Source organism: Mizuhopecten yessoensis, unplaced genomic scaffold, assembly GCF_002113885.1.
Source record: "Mizuhopecten yessoensis strain PY_sf001 unplaced genomic scaffold, ASM211388v2 scaffold7907, whole genome shotgun sequence".
Taxonomy (NCBI): Eukaryota; Metazoa; Mollusca; class Bivalvia; order Pectinida; family Pectinidae; genus Mizuhopecten; species Mizuhopecten yessoensis.
In genome coordinates, this window is record NW_018407282.1 from 998,616 (window position 1) to 1,013,355 (window position 14,740).

General features: G+C 36.1%; 1 protein-coding gene across 16 annotated transcripts in view; it reads left to right on the plus strand.

The window, feature by feature from the left end:
- Positions 1-14,080, plus strand: part of LOC110454543 (helicase with zinc finger domain 2-like) — a 36,642-nt gene extending 22,562 nt beyond the window's left edge. For all 16 annotated transcript variants that reach the window (XM_021504102.1, XM_021504101.1, XM_021504095.1 and 13 more), the window contains 9 exons: positions 116-3,740; positions 4,498-4,583; positions 4,751-4,888; positions 5,434-5,571; positions 6,799-7,436; positions 7,582-7,815; positions 9,004-9,160; positions 9,460-9,627; positions 11,040-14,080. In XM_021504102.1, the coding sequence (XP_021359777.1) occupies positions 116-3,740; positions 4,498-4,583; positions 4,751-4,888; positions 5,434-5,571; positions 6,799-7,436; positions 7,582-7,815; positions 9,004-9,160; positions 9,460-9,627; positions 11,040-11,188 (5,333 nt within the window). In that variant the 3' untranslated portion in view covers positions 11,189-14,080. The remainder of the gene's footprint in view (positions 1-115; positions 3,741-4,497; positions 4,584-4,750; positions 4,889-5,433; positions 5,572-6,798; positions 7,437-7,581; positions 7,816-9,003; positions 9,161-9,459; positions 9,628-11,039) is intronic.
- The last annotated feature ends 660 nt before the right edge of the window (positions 14,081-14,740 follow it).

Below are 14,740 nucleotides of genomic sequence, written 5' to 3' on the forward strand. Positions count from 1 at the left end.
ATAAATGAAGATTATATAAAAGACAAATTTGACAATCAATGTGACATGTTATCCTATAAGTAGATCCCAATTATGTATCAATGAGGCAATGACGTTTATCTGTATCTATTTACAGCACCAAAATACACAAAAGAACGTAAAGATACAACCAAATCATTTCCTCTAACAGGAAGGTTATATTCCACTACAGCGGAGTCCGATGCAGAATCTATCGTTTCATTCCAGTTTGATGAAGAGGAAGATGACTTTGACGACAGTGATGTGGAAATAACCGAAGAAAAAGAAATTGTCTTCGGGGATAATACGGAAACTTGGTTTGAAAAAAGTCGCAACAAGTATGACTTTCAGGAAAATGTTTCTGAAACTTCTGAAAAGGATGTTCTTGACACAAATGTTCTGACTGAAGGAGTTGAATTGACAGATGCTTACATGGAGAAATTCACCAGAAATTCCGAAACCTTAAAACGGCAAGACTTCTATTCATTAAGTTCTGCAAATGAATTGCTTGCATTATGTAAAGATAAACCCCACCTATATGTATGTTGTAGACTGGAAATACAGTCCTCGCATAGTGCATTGGCAACGCTAATAAATCCAAGAAGAAACCTTAAAACAATAGCAATTCTTGGTCGATCAAAATGTGGACAGGCATTCACAGAGGATAAGGTCGTTGTTGAAATACTTAACAAAAAGAATTTCAAGAAAGAAACATCTGTTGTCGAAAGGGAAAAGAAAGATGCTGATGCATATGGAAAGGTTATGGGAACAATTGACAGAGTAAGACAAAAAGATGTCGAACATCCTGTTTTTATTGCTACACAAGATCCTCATGCTGGTCATTTGATGCTACCGATATGCAAAACGATACCAAAAATCAGTGTGCTTGCTGAAAACATAAAGAAATACTCTCCGAAACAGAGGATGCACAAAGTCGAAGTTTATGAATATGTTGAATCTAAAGGGATACTTCGATACCAGGGTATTACGGATATAAAACCAGAAGAACGGGATCAATACAGATTTCTTGTATGTTTCCTGCACTGGGGGAAGAAATATGTATATCCGCGAGGAGCAGTCATAGGTATTGTTCGAACCGATGGGACTGATATAGGGACTGGGTTGAAGATCATTGGCATTCAAAATCAAGTTCCAACCCTTTACGATGAACTTACAGTAAGAGAAGTACAGAGCATAATTGAAACACACAATGAACCAGCCAATGGTTCTCGAGAAGACCTCACAGAACGTGTTGCTGCTTTCACTATAGACCCTCCATTTTCGAAGGACTTGGACGATGCGCTAAGTGTCCTGGTACTTTCAAGGGACACATTTTTGGTTGGAGTTCACATTGCTGATGTTACTGGTGTGGTTTCTTTGGATAGCAACGTTGACAAGGAAGCGCGATCTAGATGTTCCACTTACTACTCGATTCCACAGGCCAGGGCTCTACATATGCTGCCAGAACCACTAAGTCAGGATAAACTCAGTCTTCTACCCAATCAAAAACGTGCTGCGATATCAGTATTCTTCACTATGAAAGAAAATGGTATCATAGTAAAAACACCAGTCATCCGACGTACTTTCATACAGTCAAGAAGACGTCTAACATATGAGGAAGCCCAAACCATTATTCACACCACCACTAGTCCTTGTTCTGATCCAATTCACGCACAAATCAAATTGCTGAACTTGTTAGCACAAAACAGACGCCGGGACCGCTTGAAAGGAGCACTACACGTATTCCCAGTAGAATTAGATGATTCAATCGAGACGAACAATATTTTACAGAATATTGAGGCTCACAATTTAGTGGAAGAATTCATGATCATGGCAAACCACGCTGTTGGCCAATATCTTGTTGAGGAATGTGGTGTTGTTGTTCCTTTAAGGTGCCAGGACGATCCTGAAAATGACGCTCTTTCGTCATGGTTGAATAAAAACACCTATTTAGCGGATATAATTATTGCATTACAAGACAGGAAGCTGTACACATCTGCGGGCACGAGAACGCTTAACGTTTCCAATGTTCCCCCGTCCAGATATACCCGCTTATTGCCTATTCAAACATGGGTATGGAAAGCAATTGTCGATGCTGCTGAAAGGGATGATATTCAACGTGTTAAACAACTGATAGGAAGTGATGATCTCCATCCTCAACAAAGCTTTGCCCTTCAGGAATGGATTTCATTCCAGGAGACCGCACAATACAAATGCTCAGGACCAATGGAACAATCAAAGAAGGGCGGGTACCACTTTTCCTTGGGTATAAATAACTATGTCCATTTCACTTCTCCTATCCGGAGGTATGTTGACATTGTGATCCATAGGCTTTTACATGCAGCCATGGACGGCTTGGACAAGCTACCATACACAGAGTCAGAAATAAATGACATCTGCAACGATATGAATAAGGTACGGCAACGGTCAAGGGTGTACCAGAAGCAATGCAACATGTTGTTACTCTCAACAAAACTGAGGAAATGTCCGCTGAAGTTAGTAGGATTTGTCGAGGATATGTCTGATGAAGGAGTGACCTTACATTTTCCTGGATTAAAAAACGTCAAAAACCAGAACAGATTGCTTAGATTCAGTCTTTTAGACGTGGTTTCGCAGCCACAAAACAGTGTAGACTTAGACCTTTTGCCACCCAATACAAGTGAGAAAAGAGAGTTAACGTCGGTCATGTGGCAAAGGCGAATTTATCTGCACAAAGGTTTTGAAGAGAAAGCACAGAAAATTGAACATATAGACGATGATTCTACAACTGTTCATAGGGTTGACCCCCACCAACGAACAATATTTCTCAAATATACAGCATGGGTAGAGATGTTGAACAATTTCCTTGATAAAAAGGACAGCAGCCTCATCAACCTGATCAAAGAAACTGAAAAAGACATGCATTTTGGAGCAACGCACAAATATGCACAATCAAGTTTAAAGGCTGTACAGGACGTGAGTTGCCAGAATCGAACTAGTGAGTTTGTCAACCCGATATGCAAATTCAAGCTTCCATTCCACTTAAACCAAACTGTTGCTGTACAGATGACAGCAGACTATAATAGAGGAACACTTTCCCCTTACATACAGGTGTTCGACATGACTCGGAATGTTTCATTTTGCTTACAGCACGTAGATAACCCTGTGAAATTCCTTGGAAGATATTCAACCGTGCCATCAAAGCCCCAGTACGGTACCGTGGAAAACTACATCAAAACGTGGTTACCCATCGCTCAAATGGAGTCAGCAATAAATGCTGTAAGGAGTCAAGAATCGGCTACTATCACTGGTATTCCAATACAATTTCGAGGAAAACGTGGCAAATTCTATCTCAAAATACATTACTGCAGGATGCGAGAAATTGAGTTTGGGAACACAGCTTTGGATATCTTTAAAGACGACACCGAAGAAGATGCACGTGACAAACCGGCCAACGATTTGAAAGAGAAAGGGGTGCTAAAGGAAATAATGTGTTCCAATTATCTATGTATTCGTTGCCCAGTTAAAAGGAGCATACCAACGAAACATAGCAGATCCGTTCAGGGCAGAATCGCTGACGAGAAAGTCATGTGGATAGGCCATGGTGAATTTACACACATGAGAAAGAGAAAGGTAGACAAATGTGGACATTGCTACGAAATTCACTTTAGGCTCCAGAACGACAACACTCCAGCACCAATGAATGAAGCAGAAATATCAGATGGGTGTAACTTGGAGATACTGATGAAATCTAAAGTCGACAGGTATACAAATTGTATAATAAACTTTGATTCTTTAAAGTTAATATGTACCTATCTTGGATAAACTATTTCATTCAACACATTGCAATTTAAATATAAGCTCACCTGACTCAAAAGATCAGGTGATCTAATCTCGAAGTGTGGCGTCATTCGTTCGTCCCTCCGGCGTTGTTCTTTTATGTTAAAAGACATCTTCTCAATAATCAAGAGTCCTTTTATGATGATATTTGCCAATAGCATTCAAGTTTGTTCAAAAGGATGATCGTGAATGGTTTTGAAGGCCACAAGGGTCAGTTTTGCGACAGCATTCAAATAACTACTTAATGTCTAAAAAGGTGATAGAATATGATTGAGGATTCTAAGTGCTTAGGTTTGGATTAACCTTCATTTCCACAAAAGTCTCTTCTGAGTCGCGACACGGTTCATGATAAATACACTTTACTCACTATTGATTTAAAATTTACAGAACACTCCTAATTTTTGAATTTCCTGTAATAGTTATTTCATGGTTCTACGCCACATCCTCTTCTGTCGAGTATAGGCCAATTTGGAATTCCTCGCAGAATTTAGCAGAGTATTTCTATTACCAGATTTCATAGCTACAACATTTTTTGTTTTTGTTTTGTTTTGTTTTTGCTTCTTTTAAAATTAGGGTAATTTTCTCCTTCCCTTTTTTGGCAATTTATAGAGGCTTTAGTAACTAAGAATATTATTTTTTATATATACATGAATGTTTATGTTTTCCTTTTCCAAAATGCAGGCGCACTGAGAATCTTATGAAGTTGCTTCCAGAGGCGACCTGCTTAGCCACTGCCGTTGCGCTTGCTAAACAGATACCGAAGATGAGTATGTAAACATTTCCTCGCTAAAATTGTTTAGATGATAGTCGTTTAATTTTCTGCACTTCATCTCGAAAACGGATACTAATGATATATACAACTTATGATAACATTGGTGTCAATCTTGTCTGTACATTTACATCTAATGCTTTAAATCTAAAATTGCTTTTTCAGACGATCTTCATTATGAAATTGCGAAAGAAATTCCAAGAGATGTTGAAATCGGTACGTTGCCAAAGAACAACCACCAACAACGAAAAGCCATCGAAAATGCTTTCACATCCCGCTTCAGTTTGATTCAAGGTCCCCCAGGTAATGCTTGATTTTAAATACCGTGACAAATATTCGACGTAGCATGTTTCATGAATATCACTGTTTTGTTTTATCACTGTACAGTTCCCTTATATCCATTGTTAAAAATCAAGGCGATATATATATGCATGTACATATTTGGATTGCAGAGTGTCACTGTGATACATTCTTTAATCATTGCTTCAACATTTGAACAAATTTGTCCGGGGCATATCTTCTGAACACCTGGTGTAACCAGACCTGATATGCAAGGTCATATTGAAATGGCGAAAAACAGAGCACAAAAAGTATTTTTTTCACCTGGAAAGTACATTAGTGTATGACTTGGTTGGTGGACTTTGGAGTACAAGAAGTAGCTCACTGCTTATATTCTGGGATAGGTGTACAGCTCGGTAAATTAAGAAATCATTACTGGTGGAGGAGTATGGATTGCCTTGTATTTTGCTTTGTTGTACAATGCATTATCAACACAATAGTTCCGAATTGTTGATGATTCGGTTAAACCACAGATGTATTCGTAATTGTTGCTTCGTGTCAAAATTCAGGCACTGGAAAAACATTCACAGGGATCAAGCTCATCTACCTGTTCAACTTATTCAACCAACGGTACTTCGAGAGGACCCACGAACGGCGTCAGCTCGTGTTTTCTGGCCCATCGAACAAATCTGTTGATCTTGTTGCAAGTAAGCAAACAAATCTGTTTGATGACTATGACGGGGTTCAGAAAAGGAGTAGCTTCATTTAAAAGCCTTAAAACCTCATCACTCTTTACAAAATGACACTAAATACTATGCACAACTTTTATATAAGAACAATCTTAGAATATGCAAAGGTTGTATTGGATCACTTCACTGAACAATAAAAAAAATAGTCAAAAATAGTCAATCCAACTTAATACTGCAAGTATAGTGGCAGGACTTCGCATACGTACGTGTACATATCACTTTAAATTATAGAAGGAGTTCGAACAAGAAACAACTTAAGATTAAGCTACTCTTACTGTACACAATATTGAAGTAGGTACCAATAAAGTACCTTAAAGATATAGCTGATTCTTTTATATCATAGTTCAATATCGATTAAAATAAAATAGTGTGGAAAAAAATCCATTAGTATACTATTCCAAATGAGAAATTATGCCAAAAACTTAAATTTAGTATAATTACTATACGTTAGAATCTGCTGCATGTGAACATGATTTTGAAGACGAATGCTCTAAAATTCATCTCAGCCTTAATTACAAATCCACATATTAAAAACAACAACAATTTACTGATGATATCAAAATGACTATAACAGATAAGAGTGTTTTATCAACATGGACAAGTTACTAGAAATGATAAGCTAAGATTTATATTTTACATAGGGATGTTTTCGCTTCTACGCACATAACAATATCATTCAATGTACATGGCTGGCGTAGTTTATTTACAACATTCTTACTAACACAAGTTCCGAAAGACCACCTCAGTCTATCGACTGAGTATGTGATCAACTATATGCCAATTGGTTTGGATATTAAAATCAATCTAACAGATAAGAATGAACCTAGTGAAGAGTGATAGCCAGTGAGTGATCTTTTACCCTGACGATATTAAAATTCAACACAAACTAACCTGTAATTTTAAATACGTCACTGGAGTGACTTCATCATACTAGTGACTTGCACATTGATATACATTGTACCCGTCTCTAATTTCATTTCATTTTAATACAAACATCGCTAACTTTATTAAGAGAGAACGGATATAGGCCTAGCCTGTCTATCAATCCCTTTTATGTACCATGTTTTAATAAAATTTGCTGAAATCACCCTTCAATATCACACCCTCGTCTTGAATAGTTGAATTTGACAAAGTTTATCTATTTTAAAATTTAAAAAATGTTTAGTCTTTGTGTTTATTTGACAGGACAAGTGCTTCATCGATTGTGTAAACACGCTCCAAAGATTATCAGAATGTACGGCCAAGCATACGAGTACCTCGATTTCCCAGTTCCAGGGAAGATAAGTTGCTCTCACAGGAAACTTCGTGACTCTAAACCTGACGAGGATCTCAAAGAAAGTGGTGTAGTACTCCACCATGTCATTCGCGAGGATGGAAAACCTTATGCCAACGAAATAAAGGAGTTTGATCAACGATTTCTGAATGCATCATATACAGCATCAATTGAAGAAATTGACAAATATCAGGAAATTCTCAGCAAAGCAACTAAAGAGGAGTTGAAGAACTACGATGTGATCTTCTGTACAACCTCCATGGCTGGGAACCCAAAGTTGTTGAAAGCTACAAAGGGAAAGGTGTATCAGTGTATCATTGACGAATGTGGCATGTGTACAGAGCCAGAATGTATGGTACCACTGATAGCAACAAGAGCAGAGCAAGTGGTATTGATAGGGGATCATATGCAACTCCAACCAATAATTCTATGCAAGGAGGCGGGGGATTTGGGACTCGAGACATCCTTGTTTGAGCGTTATGCAAAACTTCAAAAGAAAATGGAGAAACTGAATATGAAATATACTATGCTTGTGTGGCAATACAGAATGGTAAGTAAATGTTTCTTTTATTAACATACAACAACATATTGTAAAACAAGAGAAAGCCTATGGATAATAATGTTATTTTATTCAAATTTGTTCTCATGTTGTAGCATTAAAGTTCATATTAATGAAAGTATCGTTGAAATTGCAGAACCCCAAGATATGCGAATTTCCATCGAAGAAATTTTACGAGAATAAATTAAAAACGGCAAAATCCCCGTACTGGATGGTGGAACAACCTCTACAAATCTGGAACAACCCAAGCAGTGAGGAACACGTACCATTGGCATTCTGTCACATTGAAGGTTCTGAGGAAGTCCTGACTGTGTCAACTGAACAAGGCAACGAAAGATCCAGGAAAAACAAGGAAGAAGCTCAACATGTGGTAAGAAAAGCTTTATCAAACAAATACTCATATTCATTTAACAAGCATCGTTGGATAGCATGTGAGTTTTGAATATAGTATATAACGGATGTGTTATGCTAATATAATATTTACTTATTTTATTTATTTACTAGCCTGCCGTGACTCGAGAGTGTTAATATTAATTGTATAAAATGTATGAGGTTTACTTGCATGTGTATGCTCTTAATTTGAAAATTAACTAACGAAGATAAGTTGCAAAACAATTAAAGCAGCCATGAGTTGATGAACTGCTTTCCAAAATAACGTTTTTCAGCATAAACAGTTTCGAACGTAAGTTTTTGTATCAGAGAGCATGCATACATTCCGAACGTCGTGGTTGATCCAACAGGTTATCACTATCATCAGAATATACAACCAAAGGACGTTTTCTAGGTAAAATGAATACGTCACATTCCGTTTTTTTCTCTGTGTATTTACATTTTGCCCATTAAATATGTATCTGTTTACAATTATATCGAAATCGAGAAAAAAAATCTAAAACAGATCAATCATCAGCGACCTGCAGGTAGTTGCTTTTTACGTTCTCTGGAGCTGAATCCTGGGCGCTTCAAATAAACATTGGGACGGGGTTGAGGGAGGCGTACGTTTGAACTTGGGGACGCTTGTCTACTATCTTAGTTAAAGAATGATTCAACCTATAAGCAAAGCGAGTCATATCGGTGTTGTGCAAGACCAAATCTCCAATATTAATCGCCACCAGAAGTTATACATATAATGAAGATTGCCACATAGAGCCATGTTGATACTAGACGTTCCAAACAAACCACTTGTTTGAAAAGTAGTTTGGGGTCAAAGATCGTAGTTTGGTCAAAGTTGAAAGTCTCGCCGAAAATCCATGATTTGCATATTACACATGTGTAAGACTGTAAATAAAATAATTGATGCGTCTTTTTTATCGATTATAATGGGAATCAAATTGCATTTGGATGTTATAGTAGCAAACAATTGATATAGTCCATGTCAAAATCATATTGAATTGAGAAATTCTCCTTGATAGTTTAACCTCATACATTCGAGCTTTCAGATATTGGTGAGCATTGAAAAAGTTCACCATACTGACAACATCACTTTGTAGGCTCGCTTTTCAGACATTCGATTAATGTTGAACAGATTTAGAATATTGATAACATTGTGCTATATTTTTAGGCTCGAGTTTACAAACATTTAATAGAAGTTGAAAAGGTTAAGATTAACCACATCCAGATCATCACGCAGTACAACGCCCAGCGCCACGCCATTAAAGAAGCTCTGGTGGATGAACGGATTATCAACACCAAGATCAACACCGTCGTCAAGAGTCAAGGTAGCCTTACTTAAATGGGGATTTGTTATAACTTTAGTTAATACATACAATTGCTGGGTCTTAGCAATCTTGGGATTTTATAGATTTCTTATGTTATTATAGAGAAACATAATTTACGATTTTTTTTGTACGCTATTTCTCGTTATTGATTAACGTGACATATCTCAGCACGTTAGCTTGTACGTTAAAATTTACAATTTTTTCATATTCAAGGAATACTCAATGCACAAATGTCTTTGTTTTCCCTAAACTTGATTATAAAAAGACCTTTGCTATATGTAACATTTTAATTTTGTCAGGATGTGAATGGGACTATGTAATATTCAGCACGGTTCGTACATTGCCAAGATATCTGATCGAACACAACCCTACCATCGGTTGGTGCCGTAAAAACTTGGGATTCATCACAGACCAGCACCAGATCAACGTCGCTCTTACTCGAGCACGTAAAGGACTCATCATCATTGGTATTTATAGTTTGTTCACATCCTCAAAGGTTTTACACGTTTTTTCATCTTTTTTTAAAGCAGGAGACACATACCAACGTAAATCTTATTATTAGGGCCCCGTATCCGAGATACGGGTGCCCTATAATAATCACTCTGTCTGTCTGTCTGTCTGTCCACAAATTTTGTTTCTGGCTGGTAACTTTAGTATTTATTGTCCGATGTATATGAAACATGGTCAAAATGTTCAGTTCACAAAAATACACATTGAGGTAAAAAATCAAGGTCAAAGGTCAAGGTCATTAGGTTCAAAGGTCAAGGTCAAATTTTACATCTTTTCACTGATGAACATTTTGTCATGACACTATGAAGCAAAGTTGATCAAAATTAAACAAGGAGTCAACTGACCAAAGGTCAAGGTCATCAGGGCAATGGTCAAGGTCAAATTTTGTAGCTTTTCACTGGTGAACAATTCGCTACGACATTATGGAGCAAAGTTGTTTTGAATTAAACAAAGAGACATACTGAGTTAAAAGTCGAGGTCAAAGGTCAAGGTCATTAGATTCAAAGGTCAAGGTCAAAATTTGCATTCGTTCACTAATGAACATTTTTGTTATGACAAGATGACGAAAAGATGATCAGAATTAAACAACGAGTCAACTGACTAAAGGTCAAGGTCATTGGGTCAAAGGTCAAGGTTAAATTTTGTATCTTTTCACTGGTAAACATTTCGCTATGACACTTTGAAGCAATGTAGCTCAGAATTCAACAAGGAGTCAATTGACCAAATATCAAGGTCACTGTGTAAATGGTGAAGGTTAAATTTTGTACCTTTTCCCTGATGAACATTTTAATTTGACATTATGAAACAATGTTGTTCAGAACTTAACACAGAGTCAACTGACCTTAGGTCCAGGTAACAGGATCCAAAGGGTCAAGGTCAAGTTTTGTATTTTTCACTGATGAATATTTTGTTATGATATTAAGAAGCAAAGGTAGTCGGAATTAAAGAATAAGTCAACTGACCAAAGATCAGGGTCACTGGGTTTATGGTCAAGGTCATTTGGGTCCAAAGGTCAAAGACAAAGTGGATCTCTGACTCTGACCATGGTTCATGAAGGAGGAGGTATATAAGGTGAAATAAAACAAAACTAACAACTGAGTATTGCACCGGTATTAACATTTCTGTTAGCCCAGCAAATATGGAGGTGGAAGGAAGACTCACATCATAGTACATGTAAAATGTATATTTTGCTTCCTTTCCATTCTTTTTGAAGTCCAAATATCAAACGTCAAGCTCAGCTTTATGGGCAGATTGCTTCTTGATGATTATGGGGGATATATTGCCACAAGACGGGGCCCTTACTGACCTGTCAGTGTTCTAGTTTTGTGTAGCATTCTATCGTTAAACTGTAGGTTATTTATTACCACAGGAAACAAGCACCTGTTACGATGTGACGAAGTATGGCGAGACCTGATCAACAAGTATGAATCAGAGGGATTGATGTACACACATCAGGAGTTTCCTCCATCTCGTCAGCGGCGGCATGTTCAGCAGTCACGACCCCCGAGATTTCGATGACATGGTTGTGCTAAAAGAACCGTTATGTCGATGTCGATAGTCCGTGACATGCAAACATCTAAATGTGCTAAACACACTGTCACGCCAAACGGAAATAACATTTCCTATTATACTCATAAAATTATAAATTGAATTCATTGAATACATTACTGGACTGAAACTACTTGAAGTACCTGACTTTGAATTTAACATACTGTGGGTAACATATTCAGACATCGATGGTGATGCATTGTGTATGCAATGATGCCGGGGACACAGACAACAGCATTACTTTAGTGCGTGTGCCGTTCTACTTGGTCAATCGTGTGTCTATTGTGGTACAGTATTGATTGATTGTGTAAAACAAACACATTTTGAATCCCATGAGCAATGTGCTACTATATCAATTTCATGTAGGGATTACTTTTTTGGCGTATGCGTAAAATAGCGCTGATCCAGCTGACGGAAAAGGAACGAACGTTTCCTGAGGGGGGATTTTTATTATTTTATTTTAAAATTTAAATTTTATGTGATACTATTAGGATTGTCAAAGAAGGCATACACGAGTGAGACCATATTTTGTCTATGAAGGTTCTGTTAGAGACCTAGCTTGTATAGATTATTACGCCGTAAAAAATCGAGACTTTGCTTGTGTGTATCATTAAGCCATGAAATAAGGTTCCGTTTAATTATTCAAATCGTGATTAATTCAGATTAATCATGTTGCTAAAATTTTCTGAGACGGTAAAAAGCTATTTACCTAACAAAACTGTTAATGTCGAGTGCACAATGATATTCACCATACCGAAGTAACGGACCTTTACCTTTTATCATCATATGTAAATATATAACCTCCTTTATATCATCAAATAGTTTAATAAGGGAAATCAATGTTACATCTGATTTTACAAACTGTCAAATGAGAAACGAAAGGGCAAATATTCAACAAGGCAGGCGATTGGAGTTGTTTTCTACTTTTTTAAGAAATAGGAGAACGAATTCAACACTGGTCGAATGATAAATATATGTAAAAAATTATACTATATTTTCGCGATATATCTTTCCCAAAATCATGTATTTACTGTATATTTACCTATGAAAAAGATCTTACGAGAGTTTCTACTCCATATCCCATTCGTCATGCTTGGATGAATCGTCGTGTCATTTTTTTCAAGCTTCAGCATCATTTTTCAAGCTTTAGTTTATCGGTACATTATTGTTTCTTTGTTGTTGTTCGAACACACACTGTATCATTGGCTAACGATGCGGTTATTGTAAATTCTACCCTAGGCTTAAGCTTGACGATGGGCTTATTTTTTTCAAATATTAGTTTTATCTTATTATATTTCCATTTTTGTGATTTATGTAATATTTGTGTTCTAGTGGGGTTTTTTTTTAGAAAGGAGCGGATTACTCCGAAAACTTGACAATCTCATATTGTGTACTTTGTTGGATTTACTTTTTTCCTTACCCCATATACCAATTTTTAGTTATTCATATCTTTAAAACATTCGTTTTCAAGAATCAAGTGGTTTTTGAGAAGTGACCGTTGATGCTACTTCATCGACCCATATATATATACATGCGAGTTAAAATATCAGAATCATGCAGATCTGTAAAGTATTCGTAATTGCATTATCAGTCGTCATGTGCTTTACACATAGCTTCATATAGATAAAAGTTTTAACGTCATTAATTAAGGGGATAATGTATACTGTGACATCATAAAGAGAGAGATAGGCTAGTGTCTTTGTGTAGCTATGTGTAATGTGTATGAAGATCGTACCGTTGTTATTACGTATGAGACATATACATTACATACTGCAGATGGTGCAAATAGTGTACAGGAATAATATTGTTATTGTATTGTTATTAATATGTTTATTGTCACCAGAAAATCTGACAAATAAATATCAACATAACCTGACTGAACATAACTTTAAAAATGTTTATGTATTAATTGTTATGCATAATATTATACTTTGAATATAGATGAACCTTCAAAGAGGTGAAAGCACTAGGTAGGTACTAAGAAACTCTTGTCATTTGTTTTTTTTATATTGTATATTTATATGTGCACATTGTGAATATCTACTGATGGAAGTGACTTAATGCTAATTTGAAAACGAAAGTAATACATATGTTGATTTTCAATTTTCTTAACCATATTATTGTGAACATTGCGTGTCGTTAAATGATCCTCTGTATTATTTACTGGTACGTATATGAGTGATATATATTCGTGTATTTATAGAGTATTTATATCAGATGCATTAGAATATATATATTTTCCGGATAGACAATAGAAACCACATTCATAAATTTCATGACTTTCATGGAGAGAATAACAGATATGAAATACTTTTTTATCAAAATATTGCTTTGAGTGTAAAAATTTTGGAAGCTAGACCAGTATTCGAACTCCAGACCTCAGATTGTTATAATGTCGCTCTAACCAGAAAAAAAACTACTTAGTCCACGGAAGGATCCTGGGCAAATCGCGCTACAGTTAAAAAGAAATCAAGTTTCTGTATGTACGATTAACCTCAGTGTAATTCCCTTGTGGTTTTTTCTGCAATGTAACAAGGACCCTTAGTAAAAGTCTACCACAAAATTTCAGATTCAGTACGAAATTTCAGCAATATGTTTTTGTAAAAGTTATATAAGACATCAATTTAATTATTTTACTGCTTTCTTTTTATATTTATAGTCCAAAAACTTACTTATTAACATCATTATAAAAGTATATATATATATATATTGATAATGATCTCCGTGTGTTAATTTTTTTACCTGTTACATATGTACTCTTGGTAACTATGTAACACCACTGTTTTATCATTTCGTTACAGAGTGTGATATATCTATATATATACAGAGTGTGATACTGTATATATATAAACAGAGTGTGATATGTGTTGTTGTATTTTACAATACATTTTATACTTATTATAGGTATTGTTAAAAAATGTTGAAACAAAATATTTTGTTTTTACCTTCAAATTTGTATACTTTGTTTATATTTTTATTTGGAGGTGTTACCTCACTGTTTTTAACTACTATGCATGCGTTTCCCTAAACGTTTTGCAAAATATCACAATCACATTAAGTTCATTTCAAAGTTTAAATGTCATAGAGCACTTATTGTGACCCTATCATATGCAGCTATTGTAACGATAACATTAAATCGTAAGTATCCGACGACAAGTTAACACTTAGTCGTAGGTAGCAACCGTAAAGCTAACACTTAGTCGTAAGTAGCAACCGTAAAGCTAACACTTAGTCGTAAGTATCAACCGTAAAGCTAACACTTAGTCGTAAGTGTCACCCGTAAAGCTAACACTTAGTCGTAAGGAGCAATCGTAAAGCTAACATTTAGTCGTAAGTAGCAACCGTAAAGCTAACACTTAGTCATAGGTAGCAACCGTAAAGCTAACAGTTAGTCGTAAGTAGCAACCGTAAAGCTAACACTTAGTCGTAAGTAGCAACCGTAAAGCTAACACTTAGTCGTAAGTAGCAACCGTAAAGCTAACACTTAGTCGTAAGTAGCAACCGTAAAGCTAACACTTAGTC